Below are 20,496 nucleotides of genomic sequence, written 5' to 3' on the forward strand. Positions count from 1 at the left end.
AATTAGCATCATGCATAATGCATACTCGTGGTTTAAATCTTTGTTTACTTTCGCTCGCGACGATTTTCCAGACGAAATGTAATCAAATTAATTTACCTGTTAATTACGTAAACTTGTTTTTTTGGCTCGAATTTTCGACTTAAGGTGAATAACTTTAATATTACTTTGATATGGTCAATTTAAATTTAGAATATTTTGACCTTCATTTTTTTGTGTTTCAAGGGACAATACATCTTTAATATAAATTTTTTGAAACACATGTTTTGTAGTGTATAGTTTATAGGTAACATTACTTATTTTATTAAAACAATTGGTCCTAATCATCTCATTGAGGCCTAATTTGTCTACGGTCTCTGGGGAAAAACTATATATAGAAATGATATAATAAATAAGCATTCTGTCATTGTTAATTTATAGGCCTATCCTAGATTTTAATTTTTAAAATTGTTATTTTTATAATTTTATTCATTTGAAAATTAATCATTTATAAAAAAAGAAAATCGCATTAATTTGGCATTACGCGCAAAAACTGGACACTCATTACAGTGTAGTAGTACAATACATAATACATTTTGTAGGCCTAGGGCCTATATTAATCATTATTGAAGATGTGAACATTTTGAAAAAATTAAAAGAAATGAAATCAATCCTGAAAAATAGATGGCTCACTTTCCTTTTATTCACCTGCCACACTCTGTGTAATTTACTACATACACGTCATCTCGGCCGCATCAACAAAACAAAACACGGCAAGCTAGTATTATTACACATGCTCGCTCTATCCCCAAAAAACCAGTACAAGCAAGATTTTGTTGATAACTTTTAACACCATTCCATTGAATTGTTGTTGCCGCCGCCCCGCACCTAAGCCTGGCCTAAGGGACAAAAAGATGTAAATAATTATGGCGAAAAAGAAATTACATAGAACAACTATATTGCTGTTTGTTTTTCTCATATCAAGGTAGGCCTATATTTCCTTCTATTTTTGTTCAGCTAAAAGCTAGCCCAGCTAGAGGCTTAGACTAGGTAGGCCTAGCCTAGTAGCTAGCCTATCTCCCGTCTATGTATGACATGTATGTTAGGTAGGCCTAGCTAGGCAGGATTAGGCTCCTGGCTAGTTAAGCTAGGCTAGCCTACACAGTACAGGCTAAAGTATCACACAGTGAGCAGAAGTCAACCTAGGCCTAGGCCTAGCTAGCCTACTAAAGTCTAAATGAGCCTAGGCCTAGTTTGGCCACTACCTAGGTAGGCGGTCCATTTTATTAATATATTTATAATATTGTTAAATACTGTTTATGTATCATGATGGAGCATGCGAATATGATTAAACTGGTCGTTCTTACTTATTTTACCGCACACATGAAATGATTCTAGTTTTTTGTTGTGTTGAGTTCCAGGTCAACATTATTTAACTAAATTTTAAAATGACAATTTCAGACAAGGTTTGTTCATTTTACATCTCCCTGGTTTGTTTGAATAGAAAGTGTTCTATCTGTGTATACTTACTCTTCTCCTTCCTTTTTTAACCACATTTTCTCATTTCAGCTTCTTATTCAGTCTGTCACTATGTTCAGACCATGCAAGACAAAAAACTAGTGATGACCATGAACATGAGACAAAACAAAGTAAAGCACATATTCACCCAACGGTAAGCAAGTCCATTAATTATAGGTGGGGAGGGGAGAGGGTTCAATGTTTAAGTACTGTATTTATTCGAATAAATGCCCCCACCCCCACCACCATTTCTTTTTTTAGTATAATTCATTGATTGATATGATCTACAATTTACGAAGCATTTTTACTGTATTTTATCACTTCTCAATATTAATTATGTTGTATTTTTTCATATCTATGTGGGGGTGGGGGGGGGGGTATTTATTTGATTATACATGTTACATATTACACCCCCGAATAAACCCCTCCCTCGAATCAACCAAAAAACCCACCTGAACAATACATTCTCAGGGGAGAATAAATATTGTATTTTTTTCAACCACTTACTCTATGCATTCAAAAACTGTTTTATAGTTACATCCCTAATTTACTAATTCAACATATTTATGATTTGATTGTTAGTGAAATACAAACTACAATTGATTTAATGTGTTAGTTTCTAATGCATCTGAAACTTTTCTGCCACATGTTTTATTGTATCTAAATTCGTCCAGCTGCATCATGTACTATAATTGCAATTTTGTTTTTCAAAACATCTCACATTTTGGTTTTCTAAATGTATTCATCAATTTGGCAAGGATAAAAAAAAGTCAGCTTTATTTGTTGTACAGTATAATTTTATAGTTTTTAATAAAAAAAATATTTCTAAAAATCAAATGGACATTAAAAAAATATATAATAGTATAAATAAATATTATATTTCATTTTAAAATTTAAACTAAAATTATATAATAAAAGGAGTTCCCTTAAAGTTGTTTGTCCTGGATCCAGGGTGCTTAAAAGTAAATGATGATGGATGTAAAAAATGTTGCTGGTTAACACTTAATTACTTCCTGTCTCTGTCCCACTCCCACACCAGTTATAACCAACTTGAGGTGCAGGACGCCTTAATTATTATTTGGTTTTTCTCTCAAATGTACTACTCTACGGTAGAGTTTACTTGAAATAAATACTACCCTTTGAATTTTTTTTTAATACTAAAGTGTTCTAATACAATAAGTACCTTTGAAGTACAAGTTGTATAAACACACCTGTTGCATGAATTTTCCACTGTGCATAATAATTCTGTTTACAGGGATGGTACTGTATAACAAGGGCGGGAAGTTGGTAAACTAGGTAAAATGTTCTTCTGTTTACCTGTCCTACAATTCCATCTGGGTATGACTGTCACAGTACACAATTTCAGTGGCCTTGTAAAATGTGGCAATTAACGCAACAATAAGTAATTAATCAACAGTTTAATGAGTGTTACAATAATACTATTCAGTAATAATTTGTATGAATTTATAATTGTTTTTATAATTAAATTTGAATGAAAGTGTACTGTATTTTAATGAACCTTATTAGCAGATGTTTTATAGCTTGTGGGTGTCAGGCAGGTTCATCATATCTTGTAAATAATGGTACAGTAGACTATGTCCACAGGAATATCAAATAAATCTGGAAAGTGTTACTTCAGATATTACGTATTTGGTGATATTAGATACTTGTTTCTGCTGTTTCTCACATCAACCGATACTTTGATTTACAACTGAGATACCAAAATAAAAATGACTTTAAATTAAATTGAAAATGTAAATTTTGAAGGAAAGAATACTTAAAACCAGGTTGGAGTCTTCAAACAACATACCTAAATTGAACAGTCTGTAACATTATACAGAATATGAATATTAACTATTGTACATTAAGTCATAATCATGGGGTCACATGTCACTTAAATTAATGTTAGTGAGTTGTTTGACTGACCGGCAAAAAATAATAATTGACTTATAAATCTGTATAACCCTGATAACGCAATAAATCAAGTTCCGTCGTACTATAAGTTGTTACTGAATAAGTTATGTCTGAAAAGTTACGTTTCATATTTTCTGATATGAATTTCCTGATGATTTCCTTATACGTAGAATATGAATAACCTTTGTAATTTATATTTTGACTATGATATTAAAATCCAAGAATTATTATTTACTATGAGACTATGCTAAATGCATGTATTTTGTAAAAGGTGTAAAGTTGGATCTAACATTGAACATTATTATCCATATTAAATTTTCAAAACTATACTTAAATAAAAAACTATACTATAAAATAATAATAAAATGTTTCCTGATTCTGTAAAATTCTTTTATTGACTTTCCCATCTGTTTGATATCAGGAAACAAGATGTGAAATTTTAAGAAAACAGTTTTTTTTAACGCAGTATAAAAAGTATAATTTTTAAAAATCATTCATAGCAACAATAACTGATTTGGTAGATTTAAAATAATTATGTACTGTAAATATTATGAAACAAAACTGAAAGCATATTCTGACATACTGTAATTATTCTTTCATTTTGTATTATAAATTATAGACTACTGTATACATTTAAATTTATTTGCGTGTACAATATTTCAAACTCATATCCACTACATATAACATGTAAACATGGTTTTAACTTCTAAATAGAAATGTTGAGAAATGATAAACTTTATTGTGCAGGTATTTTGCTATCTTTATTGTCTTCGCCCTCGATATAAAAACCATTATGAGGTCTTTCATGCCTGCTCAGATTCCGGCTTCTGCACATAAAATAGCGTCCCAATGTTTTGTTTTCATGACAATCCACGTCTATCATTATACTTGATATGCGCATAACCTTGTGGTGTGTCGTCAAAACGAAAATTGGCTAATGCTGTCACTCGAAATCTGACGCGAACTGAAGCTGAACCGGAGCAGGTGTGGAAAAGCTCTAAATTCATTACACACATACAGTATATATTTGAACCTGCAGAGTGGGAAATATAGAGGGTAAGCTAAAGAGTGGGAAATATAGAGGGTAAGCTAAATGAAGCTGTTTGGTACAGTATTTTCATATGCTGTACACCTGTTGACATCAGGTCTATGCTTATATTGAGGTTTCAGTTTAGTTTATTTCACACAACATATAATAAATACATTTGTAATGATAAATATTAAATAATAAAATTTCACTGTGCATGGAGATTTCAATAAGCCATAATGGCTTGTGAGCCCACTTTGTAAACAAATCGATCTGCGCATGCGCAAGCATTTCGGAAAAACTTTAGTTACGTACGTCGAGAACCTTATTTCTGATAAATAGTGTCAGTGAAATGATAACCGAAGGGTATCGAAACATGGAAGAATCATTAAATTTCCGCAAAATGATTAAGAAAACAAAAGTAAATTCAAGTTATGCTTTTAAGCCAAACAATAAGAATTGTTCATCGCAATATCCTACATATTTATCACCCAATATTTTTTTGTATTTTGTATATTAATTTTTGTCCTCAGTGAGGAAATTCGGATTAGGCCCTCCACGGACCCACGGAAGCCAGCAGTGCAGCGCCTACCAGATTAGGCAATGAGAGTAAAGCATCTTGCCTAAGGATGCAATTAGTATGGTACAGATAACCTCGAACCCATGCCTATCACATGCTAGTCCGATATTACCATTACACCATCACTCTCCAGTATATACAGCATCCGCCACGATTTCTAGACGGTCTCCCATCCAGAACGCAACCGGGCCCAATGTTGCTTAACTTCGGTGATCTGACGAGAACCGGTGTTTCAACGCAGTATGGCCGTATATATCTATATCAACCTAGTATCTACCCCCAATTTATTCCATGATTTATTTTAATATGAGCGGTGTATGTTGCGTGCGACACATCCAATGCGTTCTACACTTTATGCAAAATGTTAAAATGTTGACATCATCCATTACAGTGAGTGTTTACCTGCGAAAGCTCCTTATAGTAATACACTTTGACTAGTCTTTCACTCAAAATTTTCGCCAAATTTAAGTTTTCTATTCTGTCATTATTATTTCATATTTACTATTATTTCAATTATTTAAATTATTTTTTTATTAGATACACAGTGCTAAGAAACTTGAAGATAAAAACAAAGAAGTTGATGACAAAAAGGAAAGAAGAAGAGAAAAAGAAAGTACTAAATCTATCCCAGCAACCCCTACCTCATCCTCGTTGCCATCATATAACAAGTAAAGCGTGATGTTATTAGTATTTATCTTATGCTCAAATATCATGTCAATTGTTATCTATACAGATAAATTAAACACTAGGCAAATATTTACATTGTGAACATCCTGGTGGTTCTTATACAGATATTGCAAGTGAAATGTATTTTGTACTTCATCTCTCTATCTATGTCAATAGAGCCATAATTATTTCCAGAAGTCTTGATAACAATTTCTGTTAGTAAATTAAACATTTTGGTAGCTTTTCACAGGTCTCGTCGCGTAAACACATATTTATAAGCGTGCACACTTTTCCGAACTGTCAGTTCGGAAATTAATTAAAGAAAAAATATTTTTTAAGCTATAATGAAATGACATTGGTACTATAATTACTGCAAATAATCAACAATAATTATATTTTTTATCAATTTATGATATGAAATTTTAAATACATAAAATTACAATTTTTACTAATATAGTATTTATTATCAGGTCTGAAGCAAGTCTCCAAACTAGTCACAAGGATTCTATAAAAACACAAATAAGTAATAATACTCAACAAGTTAGTGACGAAGAAAATAAAACGTAAAGTACTATATTTATTATTATTTCCTTTTACCTTCTTCAGCCTAATAATATAATTGTTTAGTATTCTGAATTGTATAATAGTGGACATAAAAAGGTGTACTCGCGTAAAACATTTTGATAATTTTAAAATAGAAAAGTTATATTTGTTTAGATTTTAGCAAAATGCCTGTCCCAGACCAAGTATAACAAGCAGTTTTGTGGGGAAGAATTAAGACACCATTTCCCAATACAATTCCAGCCATTTTCATATCCCGGTGGGGGTGGGTGTATGCAGTAGGGAAAAAACAACCAGACAAACCCTATCTCTCTCTCTCTTAAGGTACTGTAATTCCTTTGTGTAATTTCCTCAAATTATTACTTTGTTTTTATGTTACAGAAAACAATCAGAAACTGCACTTGGTGGTGGAAGTAATAGTAAAGAGGATCTAAAATTTGGGAACCAAGAAGTGCTTGGCGGTACAGAACATAAAATAACAAATGGGAACCAAGAAGTGCTTGGTACTGAAGGTAAAATAACTAATGGGAACCAAGAAGTGCTTAGTGGTACAGAAAAAAACAAAAAACCAAATGGGAACCAAGAAGTGCTTGGTACTGAAGGTAAAATAACAAATGGGAACCAAGAAGTGCTTGGTACTGAAGATAAAATAACAAATGGAAACCAAGAAGTGCTTAGTGGTACAGGAAAAAACAAAAAAACAAATGGGAACCAAGAAGTGCTTGGTACTGAAGGTAAAATAACAAATGGGAACCAAGAAATGCTTAGTGGTAGTACAGAAAACAAAAAGCCAAATGGGTACCAAGAAGTGCTTGGTGCTGAAGATAAAATAACAAATGGGAACCAAGAAGTGCTTAGTGGTGCTGAAGATAAAATAACAAATGGAAACCAAGAAGTGCTTGGTGCTGAAGATAAAATAACAAATGGAAACCAAGAAGTGCTTGGTGCTGAAGATAAAATAACAAATGATAACCAAAAAATGCCTGGTAATGAAGATGAAGTGAGGACAATTATACTCCCTCATCATGTGATCAAAGAGGAACAACATGATAAGGAGGAACAACAAGAGAAGGAGGAGGAGAATAATAAAAAAGAAGTGGAACAATTGAATACTGATGATCCTAGTGCTGGTCAAACTAGTGAATCAGATCCAAACCAGTCTAGAAAAAATATTGAAGAATTTCTGCGCTTAGATATAGAACAAGAATTGAAAGCATCTCGAAAAGAGGGAGTTGTAAATGAGAAGGTGGAAAAGAAAGTTGTGGAAGGAGATATTTTAAAAGAAGATGCAAAGAGTAAACATGATAATGTGCAATATACTAGTGATGAGCTGAAGAATGATGAAACAAAAACAATGGAAAAGGAAAGAAAAGAAGAAATAATAGATAAAAAAGAAAATGAATCAGAAGAAAATATAGATGGTATATATATACCAGAGATTGATTTAACTAAAAAAGAAGATGAAAAGAAAGATGAAGATAAGATGGAAGGGAAAGAGGAAAAGATAGTGAAAAAGGAGGAAATAGATCCAATGCCGTCATTTGATGAATGGAAACAACTAAAGCTTGTCATAAATGAACAAGAAAAATTAAAAATAAAAGGTATGTATCTTATTCTATTACTTTATTTGCAAGTGGGCTGGTTTATGAATGAATGAATTTGTTTAATGCTTCCTGTGTGCTGTTATAAGTATCTAAAGCATTTCAGTTTCAACATGGAGTTTTTCCTCCATGGTTTCAATTAGTCCCACACCCAAATGTTATACAGGTACTGTACTGTGAAAAGGTCAAAGAGTTGATTTTGATCTATAAAAACAAGAGATATTGTTTTTGAAACTGTATTTGAATCTTCCCGTTTCTGCTGCATAGCACAGAATGAACTGTTTATTTCAAAAGTATGATTTGTTTGGACCGCATTTCTATAAATAAATGTGAAACTGGAAAGATGAAAAAAAGAGTTGCTTTAATTGATTGATATTTTAATTCAATTCAAGTTCATATTTATTTAGACAAAAAGACATTTTACACGAACAAATTTAGGTATTTCTTTCGTTTGTAAAGTCCCTTTACAAAATGAAAAAAAAATTGTAAATGTAGTTTATAATATTTTGTCGTAGTATTAGAAAGATGTGTTACAATGTAATAGGTGATCCATGCAGTTTTGTATAAACTGTTCTTTATATCTATCGGTTGACCGAGTATGTATAGTAAAAAGACAATAACCTTTGTAAAAACTATTGAAAACTAACTAAGTGAACGCCCTTGTTGAAACCAGGGAGTTTAACAACTCCCTGTTAGTGTAATTTGTTTTCAGGAATGTATTACTGTATTATTCAAATCTGGTATATACAATGTATAAATGCCCAAAGCTATACTTGGTAATTATATTGATGATGGACTTGATATCTAAAAATGTCCTATGCTCAATCGAAACCAAAATTTGTTTTTAATTTTTCTATATTTCTCCAATACTGAATATACTACTCTACACATTGATAAGCATTTATAATGTAGTGTGTGACCTTAAATTATGTCAAACAAATATAGGTCTAGTAGCTTTAATATTTGCTTATTATACAGTATATTATATTTGTTAAAACTTTTATGCATTTTTTCTTATGTAATTTTAATTTATTATTATTATAGGCTACTGTAACTAATTGCTTATATGTTTTTAGCACACATAAATGGCCATCCTATTCCTGTGCCCCGACATAACACAAAGCTATCGAGTAAAAACTATGCATCTGTGGACTGTGGGTCTAAAATTGTAGATTCCAATAAAGAAAGTAGAGGCACTGCATCAGCAATATTAACAAGCAATAGGGATGAATACATGTTGAACCCATGCTCAGCTAAAATATGGTAAGTAGGTCGCAACCTCATAATTATAAACATTATTAAATTTGTTAATTACTACATGAGACATTTATTTATATTGCATACTATTTTTTTTCAAATATTTTATTATTTATTTTTATTGTTCAGGAGGGTTTTTAGAGCGGCGCTTATTTGGGGTATACACTGTATGGTACCATGTATATTCCAAAAAATACCCCCTAGATATGAAAAAATACAATACATTTATGTATAATACTACCAAAATTACAAGTGACAATCAAAACAATACAATTAACATCGAGAAGTGATAAAATACAGTAAAAAAAAAATGGTTGAAAAAATTAAAAAATTGCAGATCATGTCAATCAATGAATTCTACTACAAATAGAAATGTTTTGTAATACAATATTGTGTATATATTCATGTGGCAAGGCATTTATTTGAGGAAAGGGCTTTTTTTTTTATTTTATTATGTACAACAATTTCTTGTTAATTCTGGAAGATTTGATTGATGTTTCTGTTAGTTGTTTTAAAATGTTGTATTTGTTAATCCTCTGAGGCGCCTTGAAGCTAAGGTGGTTCCATCTTGTAAGGCGCCTCTGTGTAATATACTGAATAAAAAAAAAAAAAAAGAAAAAAAAAAAGGGGCATTTAATCGAGGTCGAGGGTATGTAGGAGCATCAAAATGATGTTCTATTGTTCTAAAAACAAAAATAATTGTTAATTCTTAGGATATCCTGAAAACTATATAGGGAGTTACAGAAATAATAAATGGCATGTTCATAATATCATAGCCACCTTGCAAATTCACTCAACATTAATTGTTTTAATAGTTTAATATACCAAATCCATGCATTACAATACACATTGTATCCAAAATCCAATAAATACAGCATAAGAGTTATAAAATAAAGAATTCTGTGGTAAATTATACGTACATTGTTAAGGATTGAAAAACGTGTAAAGAGTGTATAACATAGAGGAAAATTTTTTTTTTCTTCTTTCCTTATACTATTATATAAAAAATGCAATGGTAGTAGTGAGATATCAGATGTACTGAAAGTTATTTAATGTCAATTATTGTAATGTATCATTACATTACTCATGTGCAATGCATTGTAAACGAACATTTTATTGATGAAGTGGGTCGATCCTACATAAGACAAAAAAAAACAGCAAATCTAACAAACAAAACTCAATAGATAGTGGATTTACTTGTATTGTTATTGAAGTATGTCTGTTACTAATGTTGCCATATTTTGTTTATTAACAGTACTTAAAACATGAACACAAAAAAATTAGGTAAATTTACAGTAGTTAAAAAAACTATTTCATTTTGCTTTTTATCACATTTTTATTCATTAAATTATATAAATTAAAGATTCTTGAAAATGATTAAAAAGTTTCATTAAATAACAGTTATTTTTTATTTGAAATGAAAAGATTCTTATTCAAGTGTGAATTTATAAGTTTTACCTGTTATTGATGTTTAAGGTTTACAGTTGAAATGTGTGAGCCTATTCAAGTAAAACGAGTTGAAATTGCCAATTTGGAACTATTTTCATCAACACCTGAAAGCTTTAAAGTGTTCACAAGTGACAGGTAAAGCTAAACAAATGTTTTAGAATAGTATTAAGGCTAGACACATTTAACGTAGAGATTTTACACTATCAAACTTTATGTGACAAAAATGTCCTCATATATGGACAATATGATGTCATATTAGGGCATACCATTACCATATTTGGGCACATGACACTTTTTTGTCACAATTAGTGGAAATGGTGATTTAATGTTTGAGGGAAAATTGAACTTTTTTGTAATCTACAGTTACAGTACTGTAGATCATCAACTATATAGAATTCCTGGTACCCCCCGCTGCCCCCCCCCCCCCCCTCTCCACAAAGAATTTTTAACTTTGGAGTCCACCCTCTAGCCAATCTATAGAAGCTCATTGTAGAAAAAATGGTTCAGAATGAATAAGAACTGGGTTATTCGGGAATGATACAAAAGTTCCAAAAGTTTAAGCATGGTTTTATTATTAAGTTAATTTCCAATTAAGTAACAAATCTTTATTTATTATTTGTTCAACTCACTAAAATGCATAGAAATTACAAAATGCATATTAGTGAAGGATAGGACCAACAGGTGGTAAACACCTCTAAAACGGTCCAGTCCCAATTACATAATAAAAACGTATATACAAAATTATAATGATGTAATGGCCTATGTAACATATTATAGAAATAACTGATCTTTTAAAAATAAACTTAAAGATGGCCGACATTTACAGCAGTGACAACAGTAAACCTTATTTGACTATATTATTAAACTATATTATTAAACTTCTATGAAATGTGTTACAGGGTAATATTGATTTAGTAAAATGTGTGTATAGACAGCCATATGCTATTTAAGTTAACACATGTTTTATTGAACTGATTTTGTATGTGTATTTCATTTGCTTTATAGATACCCAACATCCTATTGGCGTGAAGTCGGTTTGTTTTACGCTAGAGACGAACGTTCTTTGCAAACATTTACAGTACACGACGAGACCTTATTTACAAAATTCATAAAAGTAGAATTCTTAACATTTTTTGGAGAGGAACACTACTGTCCAATATCATTATTGAGGTGTGTTGTTTTTTCATATACAAAATATTATACTACCTTGTTATTATTATTATTTCAATATACACTGAACTGTTTATTGTACCGAGCGGTAACGGTAATAAAAATATAGAATCTTTGTTATTCCTTATGACCATTTACAAACAACGCGGAGCGGATGGGTGGTTTCTGCTCAAGATAGATACAGACTCTACGTGGAAAAGCAACACAGTTTTTCACTTAATAACAATACCGTAAATAATAATATCAATTTATTTGAAAAAGAGATTCTTACTGTTATTTGTGATAAGAAATGAATGTTAACATTTAAAAGAATCAAACAAAATGTTTTTCAGTCTTGCAAGTAAGAAAGTAACATTAATATACTTTGATTACATTGATTCATTTAGAGTATTTGGTACCAGTATGGAAGAGGAGATTGATAGTGAAAGTGATCAGCAAATAGATCCTAGTCCACCAGGTAATAAGTGGCAATTAGTAGACCAATGCAATATAGAAAAATAGTTACAATTTGATTAGGTGGGCTAGAAATGATTTGAAGAAAATTATTACAGTGGCTAATCCAGGTGGTTGCCCTTTCTCCTCCTTTTTTTGACAGCTAAAAACAAATGATGAGGAACTGCTGCACTTTATGTTACCTATTTTTTAATAACTATTAATATTATATTTTAGCATTCCCCCTCCTACCACCAAAAAAAAAAGAATTCTGGATACGCAATATGCATTAGTGGCTCAATGAGCAACAGTGTTATATCGATCAGCTTATGAAATTGTACATTGCAGAACCAAAATGTCATTTTAATACATTTATTACGGTCATCCTCATTTTTACTGTTAATAAGAAGCCTACTTAAAAATATGTAGTGTATTATAGTACAGGTCCTTACTGCTTTCATTTCAATTCAATATTTTTAAGATCTGATATTTTTTATACTTTAGAAGTGTTGCCAGTGCATCCAACAGTCTCTCCAGAAGACACTGCTGCTGGAGATGGTATCTTTGACAGTGTTATCAAAATAGTGAAAGAGGCAGCTAAAGCATTCCATGGTGAGAGCTTTATGGATTTCAATAAAAATATAATACGACTAGACAAGCAAATTAACATTTATATATTTAAACAAATCTATCATGTTCGAAATAAATCGTAAACATTTTCTGTTGACCACTTTAAACTAGTACTGTATGGTATTTCCAGTGTTGTAGTTTTGACTACTTTTTGTGAACAATTATAGTGGCATAGTATAGAATACAAGACATTTCTAAAAAGGGGGATTTTTGAAATTCTAGATTTATATTTGTAAAAACATATTTAGGGCACAAAATTATTCACATTATATTCTAATGGAGACCCACTTGATAGTTTGATTTAGTTCGCTTTTGGGAATCCTGTCTCTCTCTATTGTTTGTTATTTTTTGTTATATGTAAGATGAAATAAATAAAATGAAATGAAATAATAATATTCATAGATTTTATAATATTCATAGATTTTAGCCATAGGTAGTATAACTTCATTTTTTCTTATCTCAATTCTATGAGATGTTTGTTCTTTGCATTACTGTATTAACAAACATTTTCATTAAAACAATGGCAAAGAATATTGTAAAAAACTGTAAAAATACTTTTAAGAAAGATAACATATCTTTGATTAACTTTCATGCATGCATTTACTTGCATTCCAGCTGAAGTAAGAATTCCTGTTGTAGCTGAAGATATTCGCAAGGATGAGTTGCTTTCTTGTTTTCCATATTCCAATGGGTAAGAATAGAGAACAAAGATGTTCTATGATTTTATAATAATTTTATAACTCTGAGCTTATTATGTTGTTTGAAGGTTTGCTTGGCGAATAAACACTAGTAAAGTTAGATTTGTGGTACACAAGCCTAATTATACTAGTAATCTATTTGAAAAACTAATTTGTTAAAACTTAAATTTTGGTTGATGTTCCAGATATTGCACCAACTAATTGTCTTTATTGTCAATTTTGAAAAGAGGACAACATTTTTTTTTCTTCTTTAATTCAATTTTAGAGTTTTAAAGTTTAAATTATTATGAACTTATAATTTTTGTTTTTCTCTTTCAACAGCGTGTCTAAGAGGCCCTTTAATTCGCCCAAAAATGCAAAGTTGAAAAAGACTGATACGGCAACTAAAAAAAAGATTGAATTGAATAAAGAAACAACATTACCGATAAACCAAAAATCTTCAGAATCTGTAGAAAATATAACCTTACAAGACTCTATAATCTCACCATCACCACCAATCATCCAACATATTGGATGCAAGATATGCCAGTACTGCTTCATACCTCACTATGGTGACGTCTTCCACAAGTGCCATCTAGTTAAACTATCAATTTCTGAAGTTGGTGTTTACTTCTGTTGTTATGATGCTCCAATCAGAACTCTGGTTTACACTGGTGCCATTGGTCTTAAAGCTTCTACTATCAATGATGGTAATAGTAGCAGTAGTGTGAAAGTGAATTCTGTTAACATCAGTAGTAAAGTGATAGATGCAAGTGGCATCAGTGTGTCAACCTCCTCACTGCAGTCTGTCAATATTCAAACATTCAATGTCCAACCTGCTGCGAGTTCTAACCTGGAAAGCACGCCTGCTGCTGCCATAACATCTGGTATCGATTCCTCAAAAGAAACTCCTCCATTACCAGCAAACACTTCTTATGAAACAACTAAAGTTGACCTGAAAGTACATGGTGTTTCTTCGATGACAGAATCAGATATTGTTAAAACTAGCAAAGCTGATGAACTAAAAACAAAAGATGTGAACTTGCAAAAGGAAAAAGAAAACAACATGATTAAAGAGGAATTAAAAGTGGATGTTACAGTAACTGCTGAGGCATCAAATGGAAAACCTAAAATAGAACACCAAGGTTCTCCAATTGCTTTACAGACAACAGAAAGTGAGTCAATGACCGATAGTCATTTAGAAGAACATGTTGACACCGTGAAAGAGAAAAAGGAAGATCAGACGAATGTAGGCAGTGTACCAATTAAAATAGAACCTGTTAAAGAGTCTACTTCAGCAGAAACTCTTAAAGATGATGTCAAACCACCGACAGAAACTGCCGCTCCATCAGATGTTAAAGAACAGCCAGCATCTGTTGCCACAGACTCTGTTAAAAAAACATCTGAAGCAGCTCCTGATATCACTTCAAATCTGAAAGTTAGCAAAGAACATGATAACAGTACAAAACCAAAACCGGGTGATGGAGCATCTGGAAATTCTTTTGGTTTTGGGATTCCTAAGGAGTCTGTACTTATGAGACTCAATAATCGGATTAAATCACTTGAAGTCAACTTGTCATTAAGTAGCCTATACTTACAAGAACTTAGTCAGCGGTAAGTTTAGGTGGGGGTACATATTATAAAATGTAATTAGTAACACTAATTTTAACACTTTTTAACCATAATTAGAATTTACTGTGATGTTATTATAGCTAAAGAACCTCAAACCCGTATAGATTATGTTCACTAACTTCCCAGATACATAATTTTCACTACTGTTCTTTTTAAAGTTATAAAAAACAAATGGATGACATGAGGAAGACGTATGATACTAAAGTGGCCAAGCTTTATGAAGATGCAATGATAGCTGAGGAAAAGGTTAGATAACGGATTAATAATTGTCATTTTAATTATTGGCTAAACTAAAACATCAATAAACATTCTTGCAATTTTAGTAATATATAGTCCTTACATATTTTTAAAAATGGAGTCAAATGACTGAGCGGTTAAGGCAGGCAGTACGTGTACCTAAATAGCCAACAATATCGGAATGGGTTTGAGGCTGACTCACTCTTAGTTCTGGTGGCGGAACAGTTTTACAAAGTTTGTCCGGATTTTGGTTTTTTTCTTCCGGATTTTGAGAGAATGAGAATAATTGACAATGACGGCTTTTGTTTCCTCCTGCCCCCATAAATAGTTATGAAGATAGTTATATAGTTTAGTATGATTGTTTTACAAATGTGGTGATCTGTGATGATGGTGTAAACTTAAATGTTTTTATTCCTCAGAAACAAATAGAAGCAGAACATGTGAAAGAACTTGAAAATGAGATCAAGAAGTTAAAGACATCAATTAGTAACTTGAATTATACAGTTGAAAATCTACATAACCAGGTAAGAATAAGCCTTTTTGTAATAAAACTGTGTTGGAGGTTTTCAGGACTAGTGTGTGATTTATATTATCAGAAATAGTTATACAGCAAATTAGTAGTAGGCTGTTACATAATAATAATATTTACCACATTTCTATAGCGACCTTTTCATGAGTAATTACGCTCAAAGGCGCTTTACAGCACATTATTACCCCAGTCATTTTTTGGATCAAACAAATTTGGAAACATGTCTTGATCTACCTATTTTATACACTTGGGTGTAGAGATGCAAATGTAAGTAAACTGTCTTTGCCTAAGGATACAAGCAATGCGGTGAGAGTTGGATTTTAATCACGATCTCACGATCAGTAATCCAACATCCAACACACTGCACACTTTTATCGTATCATTTTATTTGAATTGCATAGTTTTGTGGTTTTTTTTGTAATTGTAATGTTACAGTGAATAGTATTTTGTGCGTTATAAAATTCCTTCACCATAGAATTTAAACACAATTATCACAATTTTTTCTAGACATTTGAGAGTCATTTCTTCCTAATGCTGATAGAGGTTACCATCGTCTGTTGTCTGTTGGTTTGCACACGTTCTTGTCGACAGGTAAAAGAAACAATGCCCACAGGTCTACAAGAATTGTCGGTAACAACGCCTTCCAAGAGTCATGGCAGACGGAATTCATACAGTGGAAGAATTAATCACAAAAGTATATTAAACTTGCCACATGACGGTGGTAAATTAGAAGGTAGTGTATTATATATTAATAAGGGATTAAGTATGTAATTGCACTTGGGAAAGCCCAGTTTAACCTACTGCATGGTGTATATTCTGTGTATCCTTGAAACATATAATAATCTCCCATTGTGGTAATATGGTATGGCTCTTTACATTCATTTTAAAGTCTAAAGCTCTGTCTACACTATCAAACAAACTAGTTTGACAAAAAAAGTATGATGTGCCCAAGGTATAGTAATATGCTTAAAAATGGTAGTGATATGATATCATCATGCCCATGTGTGGTATTTTTAACATAAAGTTTGATAGTGTAGACAGAACTTAATGTAATGAATTTATCAAACAACAATGGATTTAAATACAGTAATATGGAGATTTCGATTTAAGACGTAGATAGTGTAGACAGAGCTTTAGGTTCATAAATTCTTGTAAGTTAATTCTTACATGTTTGATTTATATGCAATAAATGTTTCTTTCTTTTTACAATTATTTTGCTTGGTTTTATGATTAAATTACAACCTGTTTCTGTTTAATTTATTTTCTTTAAAGTAGCATGTTTCTTTTTTTATTTTCATTTCCTTTACAGGAGGTTGTGAAGAATTATTAATAATCGAACCACCGACACCAATAAGACAGGCGTCTCTTCAGGTGATGATCCTTCAAACCATTTGCACCTTATGTTTTGTTGTTATGTAATAGTAATAACATTATGTAAATTGTTTTTTGAAAAGTATCTTAGATGTTTTATTAAATTATTTATTGACTTTTGGTGTACGTTATTTCCTGATTACGCCAAATCCATCTTGCAACATAATTTTAATTATACATTCAAAGACCAATCATTGTCCATCATCATCCATTATCAATCATCATCAATCATTATCAATCATCATCCATTATCAATCATTATCAATCATCATCCAATATGAATCATCATCCATCAGTATCAATCATCATCCATTATCAATCATCATTAACGATCATCATCAATCGTCAACAATCATCATCGATCATCATCAATCATAAATCATCAACAATCATCAATCAACAATCATCATCAACAATCATCATCAATCATCAACAATCATCAACAATCATCATCAATCATCAACAATCATCAACAGTCATTAACAATCATCATCAATCATCAACAATCATCAATCATCATCAACAATCATTAACAATCATCAACAATCATCATCAACAATCATCAATCATCATCAGCAATCATCATCAATCATCAATCATTATCAACAATCATCAATCATCATCAACAATCATTAATCATCATCAATCATCATCAGTCATTATCAATCATCATCAACAATCATCAACAATCATTAACAATCATCATCAATCATCATCAACAATCATCATCAGCAATCATCAACACTCATCATCAATCATCAATCATTATCAACAATCATCATCAACAATCATCAACAATCAATCATCATCAACAATCATCAATCATCATCAATCATCAACAATCATCATCAATCATCAACAATCATCAATTATCAGCAATCATCAATCATCAACAATCATCAATCATTATTATTAAAAATACTTTTTTTATTATTTCACAGGCAAATGAAAACATGAAAAATCGACGTTTAAAAAACAAACAGAAGCAAAAGAACAATTTAAAGTCATCATCTGCTTCAAATTTGAAGAAAGAGAACAAAAGACTAAAGAGTAATACTTCTTCAAAGTCTGGAAACATCTCCAGTGCTGGGTTACTGTTTGGAATTACTGCCAGAAAAGAGTCTAAAAAGCATAATGGTGCATGTAATGGGCAATTAAAACGACCAAAGAGTACAGAAAATCTTACAAGAGTTGAAGAAGTACCGCACGCTAAGGGGCAGGATAGATTCAACTTCTGTAATGGGTACTGAGTCTGTCTTGTAGTAGATATAGTATACAGGACATTCAGCTCTGTGAAACCTTTTAAACAAACCTCAATAGGATTGTCTACTTGTCAAGATGAAGTTACATTATGCATGGAAGAGTGAGTGAACCTTATACCCTTTCACACCTGCGTAAATTGTTACAACTTTTGATACAAGTTGTAACCAGGTTTGATCTCCTGATTTATTACTCGCTTTCATACAGACATGCAAACCCTGAGAAATCTCTGGAGAAAGTATTGTCATTGCATAGATGGAGGCGCTATTTAATTATTAGTGTACTGTGATTGGTCAGTTAAATTCCAGGGCAACACACATGGGCAGTACAAACTCGGAAGAAAATAACAGGCGAAATCAGGGGAGATTTTCCTGAAAATTTTCTTCACACTATGCAAACCTGGTTACAAGTTGTTACATTTTGCAGATTTGAAAAGGGTACTCTACCACACTTTCTGTAAACTAAGGGAATTTTTATTAAAACAGGAAATCATAGTATACTCGCATATATTAATTTACAATCTACTGTATGATACTGTATCTCCTTACTGCCAGTTGAACTTTTTTCGAGGTGTTTTAATATAGAGTTAAAGAAAAAAACACTGCCACTGAAAATCTCTATAAGTTCTTACTGGAGCTGTATCATTAGAAACATCATTAGCTAAGAAACTAGTAAAGCGTGGTTCCCACTAGCGACGCAACACAAGGACGTAACGCAACGCAAGTGAATTGACAAATCACAAGCGATGGCTTATTCGCTTGTGATTGCTAACTGTCTATAACTTCGCTTGTCATTGGTTAAAACGCTTGCGTTGCGTTTACGTCCTTGCGTAACGTTCTAGTGGGAACCAAGCTTCAGAGTGCATCCAGAGTAACATTGTAGGCTGTTTATTGTCACAAATTGTCACTATTAAAGTTGGCTAAAATGTGTTGCAACTGAAATTTGTGAACTTATGTTATCAACCAACACTTGTGTAGTGATGCAGAGTTAGGAGAAAAATTAAAAATTAAATTTAATATTATAACATTAAAATTTGCTAGTTCGCAATTAAAGAGTTTACTATTGAATTAATGTGTAAAAAGAATATGAAGAAATGTCAATACTTTAACACCCTTCCCTGCTTTTAAGCGATCTGAACATTGAAATTAGGAATTTGTTCTTTATGTTGTTATTTCAAATGAGAAAAATAATAACGTTAAATTAAGGATTTACTATTGAATTGTAGTCTGGATTAACAAGCATATGAAAAATAGCAATATCTTTTAGCCATCTAACCACTGGCTAAAATGGAAACAACTCCTAATAACTCTTTTATTGTTCACTTTTAAAAATTTAAATTTCATTCCTAGTTGCCTCGGTAGATGTCTGAAATTTCTCATATTGGCTGTTTTATTTATTTAGTAGTTGCGTTAGTAATTATCTATGTTAGTGGTGATTTTTTTTATTTAGAATATTTATATTTTCATAATTATTGTAAAAACTTCTATTATTTTTATTTAAATATTTGTTGTGCTGCATAATCTCATGTGTTGCACAGATACTGGAATATTTATGTTATAGACCAACAGAATTAGAAATAGTGATGCTACATAGGCGAAAAATATTATAATATAAATTAACATTTTCTATATTAGTTAGTTTAAAATATAATCTATTTTTTATTAATATTAAACAGTAATTTTTCAAAGAAATGGTTGAATTTTGTTTTAAGATTATGTTTAAAACTTTATTTTGTTGGTCATCACCTCATCTAGCTAAATTCTAGTGCATGTATAATTTATGCAAATTATTATTACTAATTACATTCCTAAAATATTAATATGGAAATAAATACATGAACAATGCAGCAGCCATTTTATTTTGTGTTCTCTGATTTTAGTAAAATTTAAATAAATAATAATAAATGAGATGATGATGAAATTAAAATAAGATTTATTTTATAAAATTAATTACTGTAATTTTAGATGAAAAAAAATTGGGAGAATAAAGGAAACGCATTCGTAACGTTT

General features: G+C 31.3%; 1 protein-coding gene across 2 annotated transcripts; it reads left to right on the forward strand.

Annotated features, from left to right (window-relative positions):
• Positions 1 to 758: 758 nt before the first annotated feature.
• Positions 759 to 20,328, forward strand: LOC140046927 (SUN domain-containing ossification factor-like). 2 transcript variants are annotated; one of them, XM_072091689.1, is made up of 17 exons: positions 761 to 961; positions 1,546 to 1,648; positions 5,553 to 5,683; positions 6,152 to 6,244; positions 6,624 to 7,843; positions 8,920 to 9,106; positions 10,577 to 10,684; positions 11,555 to 11,719; positions 12,106 to 12,176; positions 12,656 to 12,763; positions 13,397 to 13,472; positions 13,801 to 15,072; positions 15,249 to 15,336; positions 15,747 to 15,851; positions 16,364 to 16,589; positions 17,166 to 17,227; positions 18,169 to 20,328. In XM_072091689.1, the coding sequence occupies exons 1-17, from the start codon at positions 903 to 905 to the stop codon at positions 18,475 to 18,477; spliced, it is 4,383 nt and encodes a 1,460-aa protein (XP_071947790.1). In that variant the 5' UTR covers positions 761 to 902; the 3' UTR covers positions 18,478 to 20,328. The 2 variants fall into 2 exon arrangements, with proteins under 2 accessions (XP_071947791.1, XP_071947790.1); XM_072091690.1 differs by lacking the exon at positions 17,166 to 17,227 and having other exon boundaries at positions 759 to 961; positions 18,169 to 18,265.
• Positions 20,329 to 20,496: the final 168 nt, after the last annotated feature.

The sequence above is a fragment of the Antedon mediterranea genome, chromosome 4 (genome assembly GCF_964355755.1).
Source record: "Antedon mediterranea chromosome 4, ecAntMedi1.1, whole genome shotgun sequence".
Classification (NCBI taxonomy): Eukaryota; Metazoa; Echinodermata; class Crinoidea; order Comatulida; family Antedonidae; genus Antedon; species Antedon mediterranea.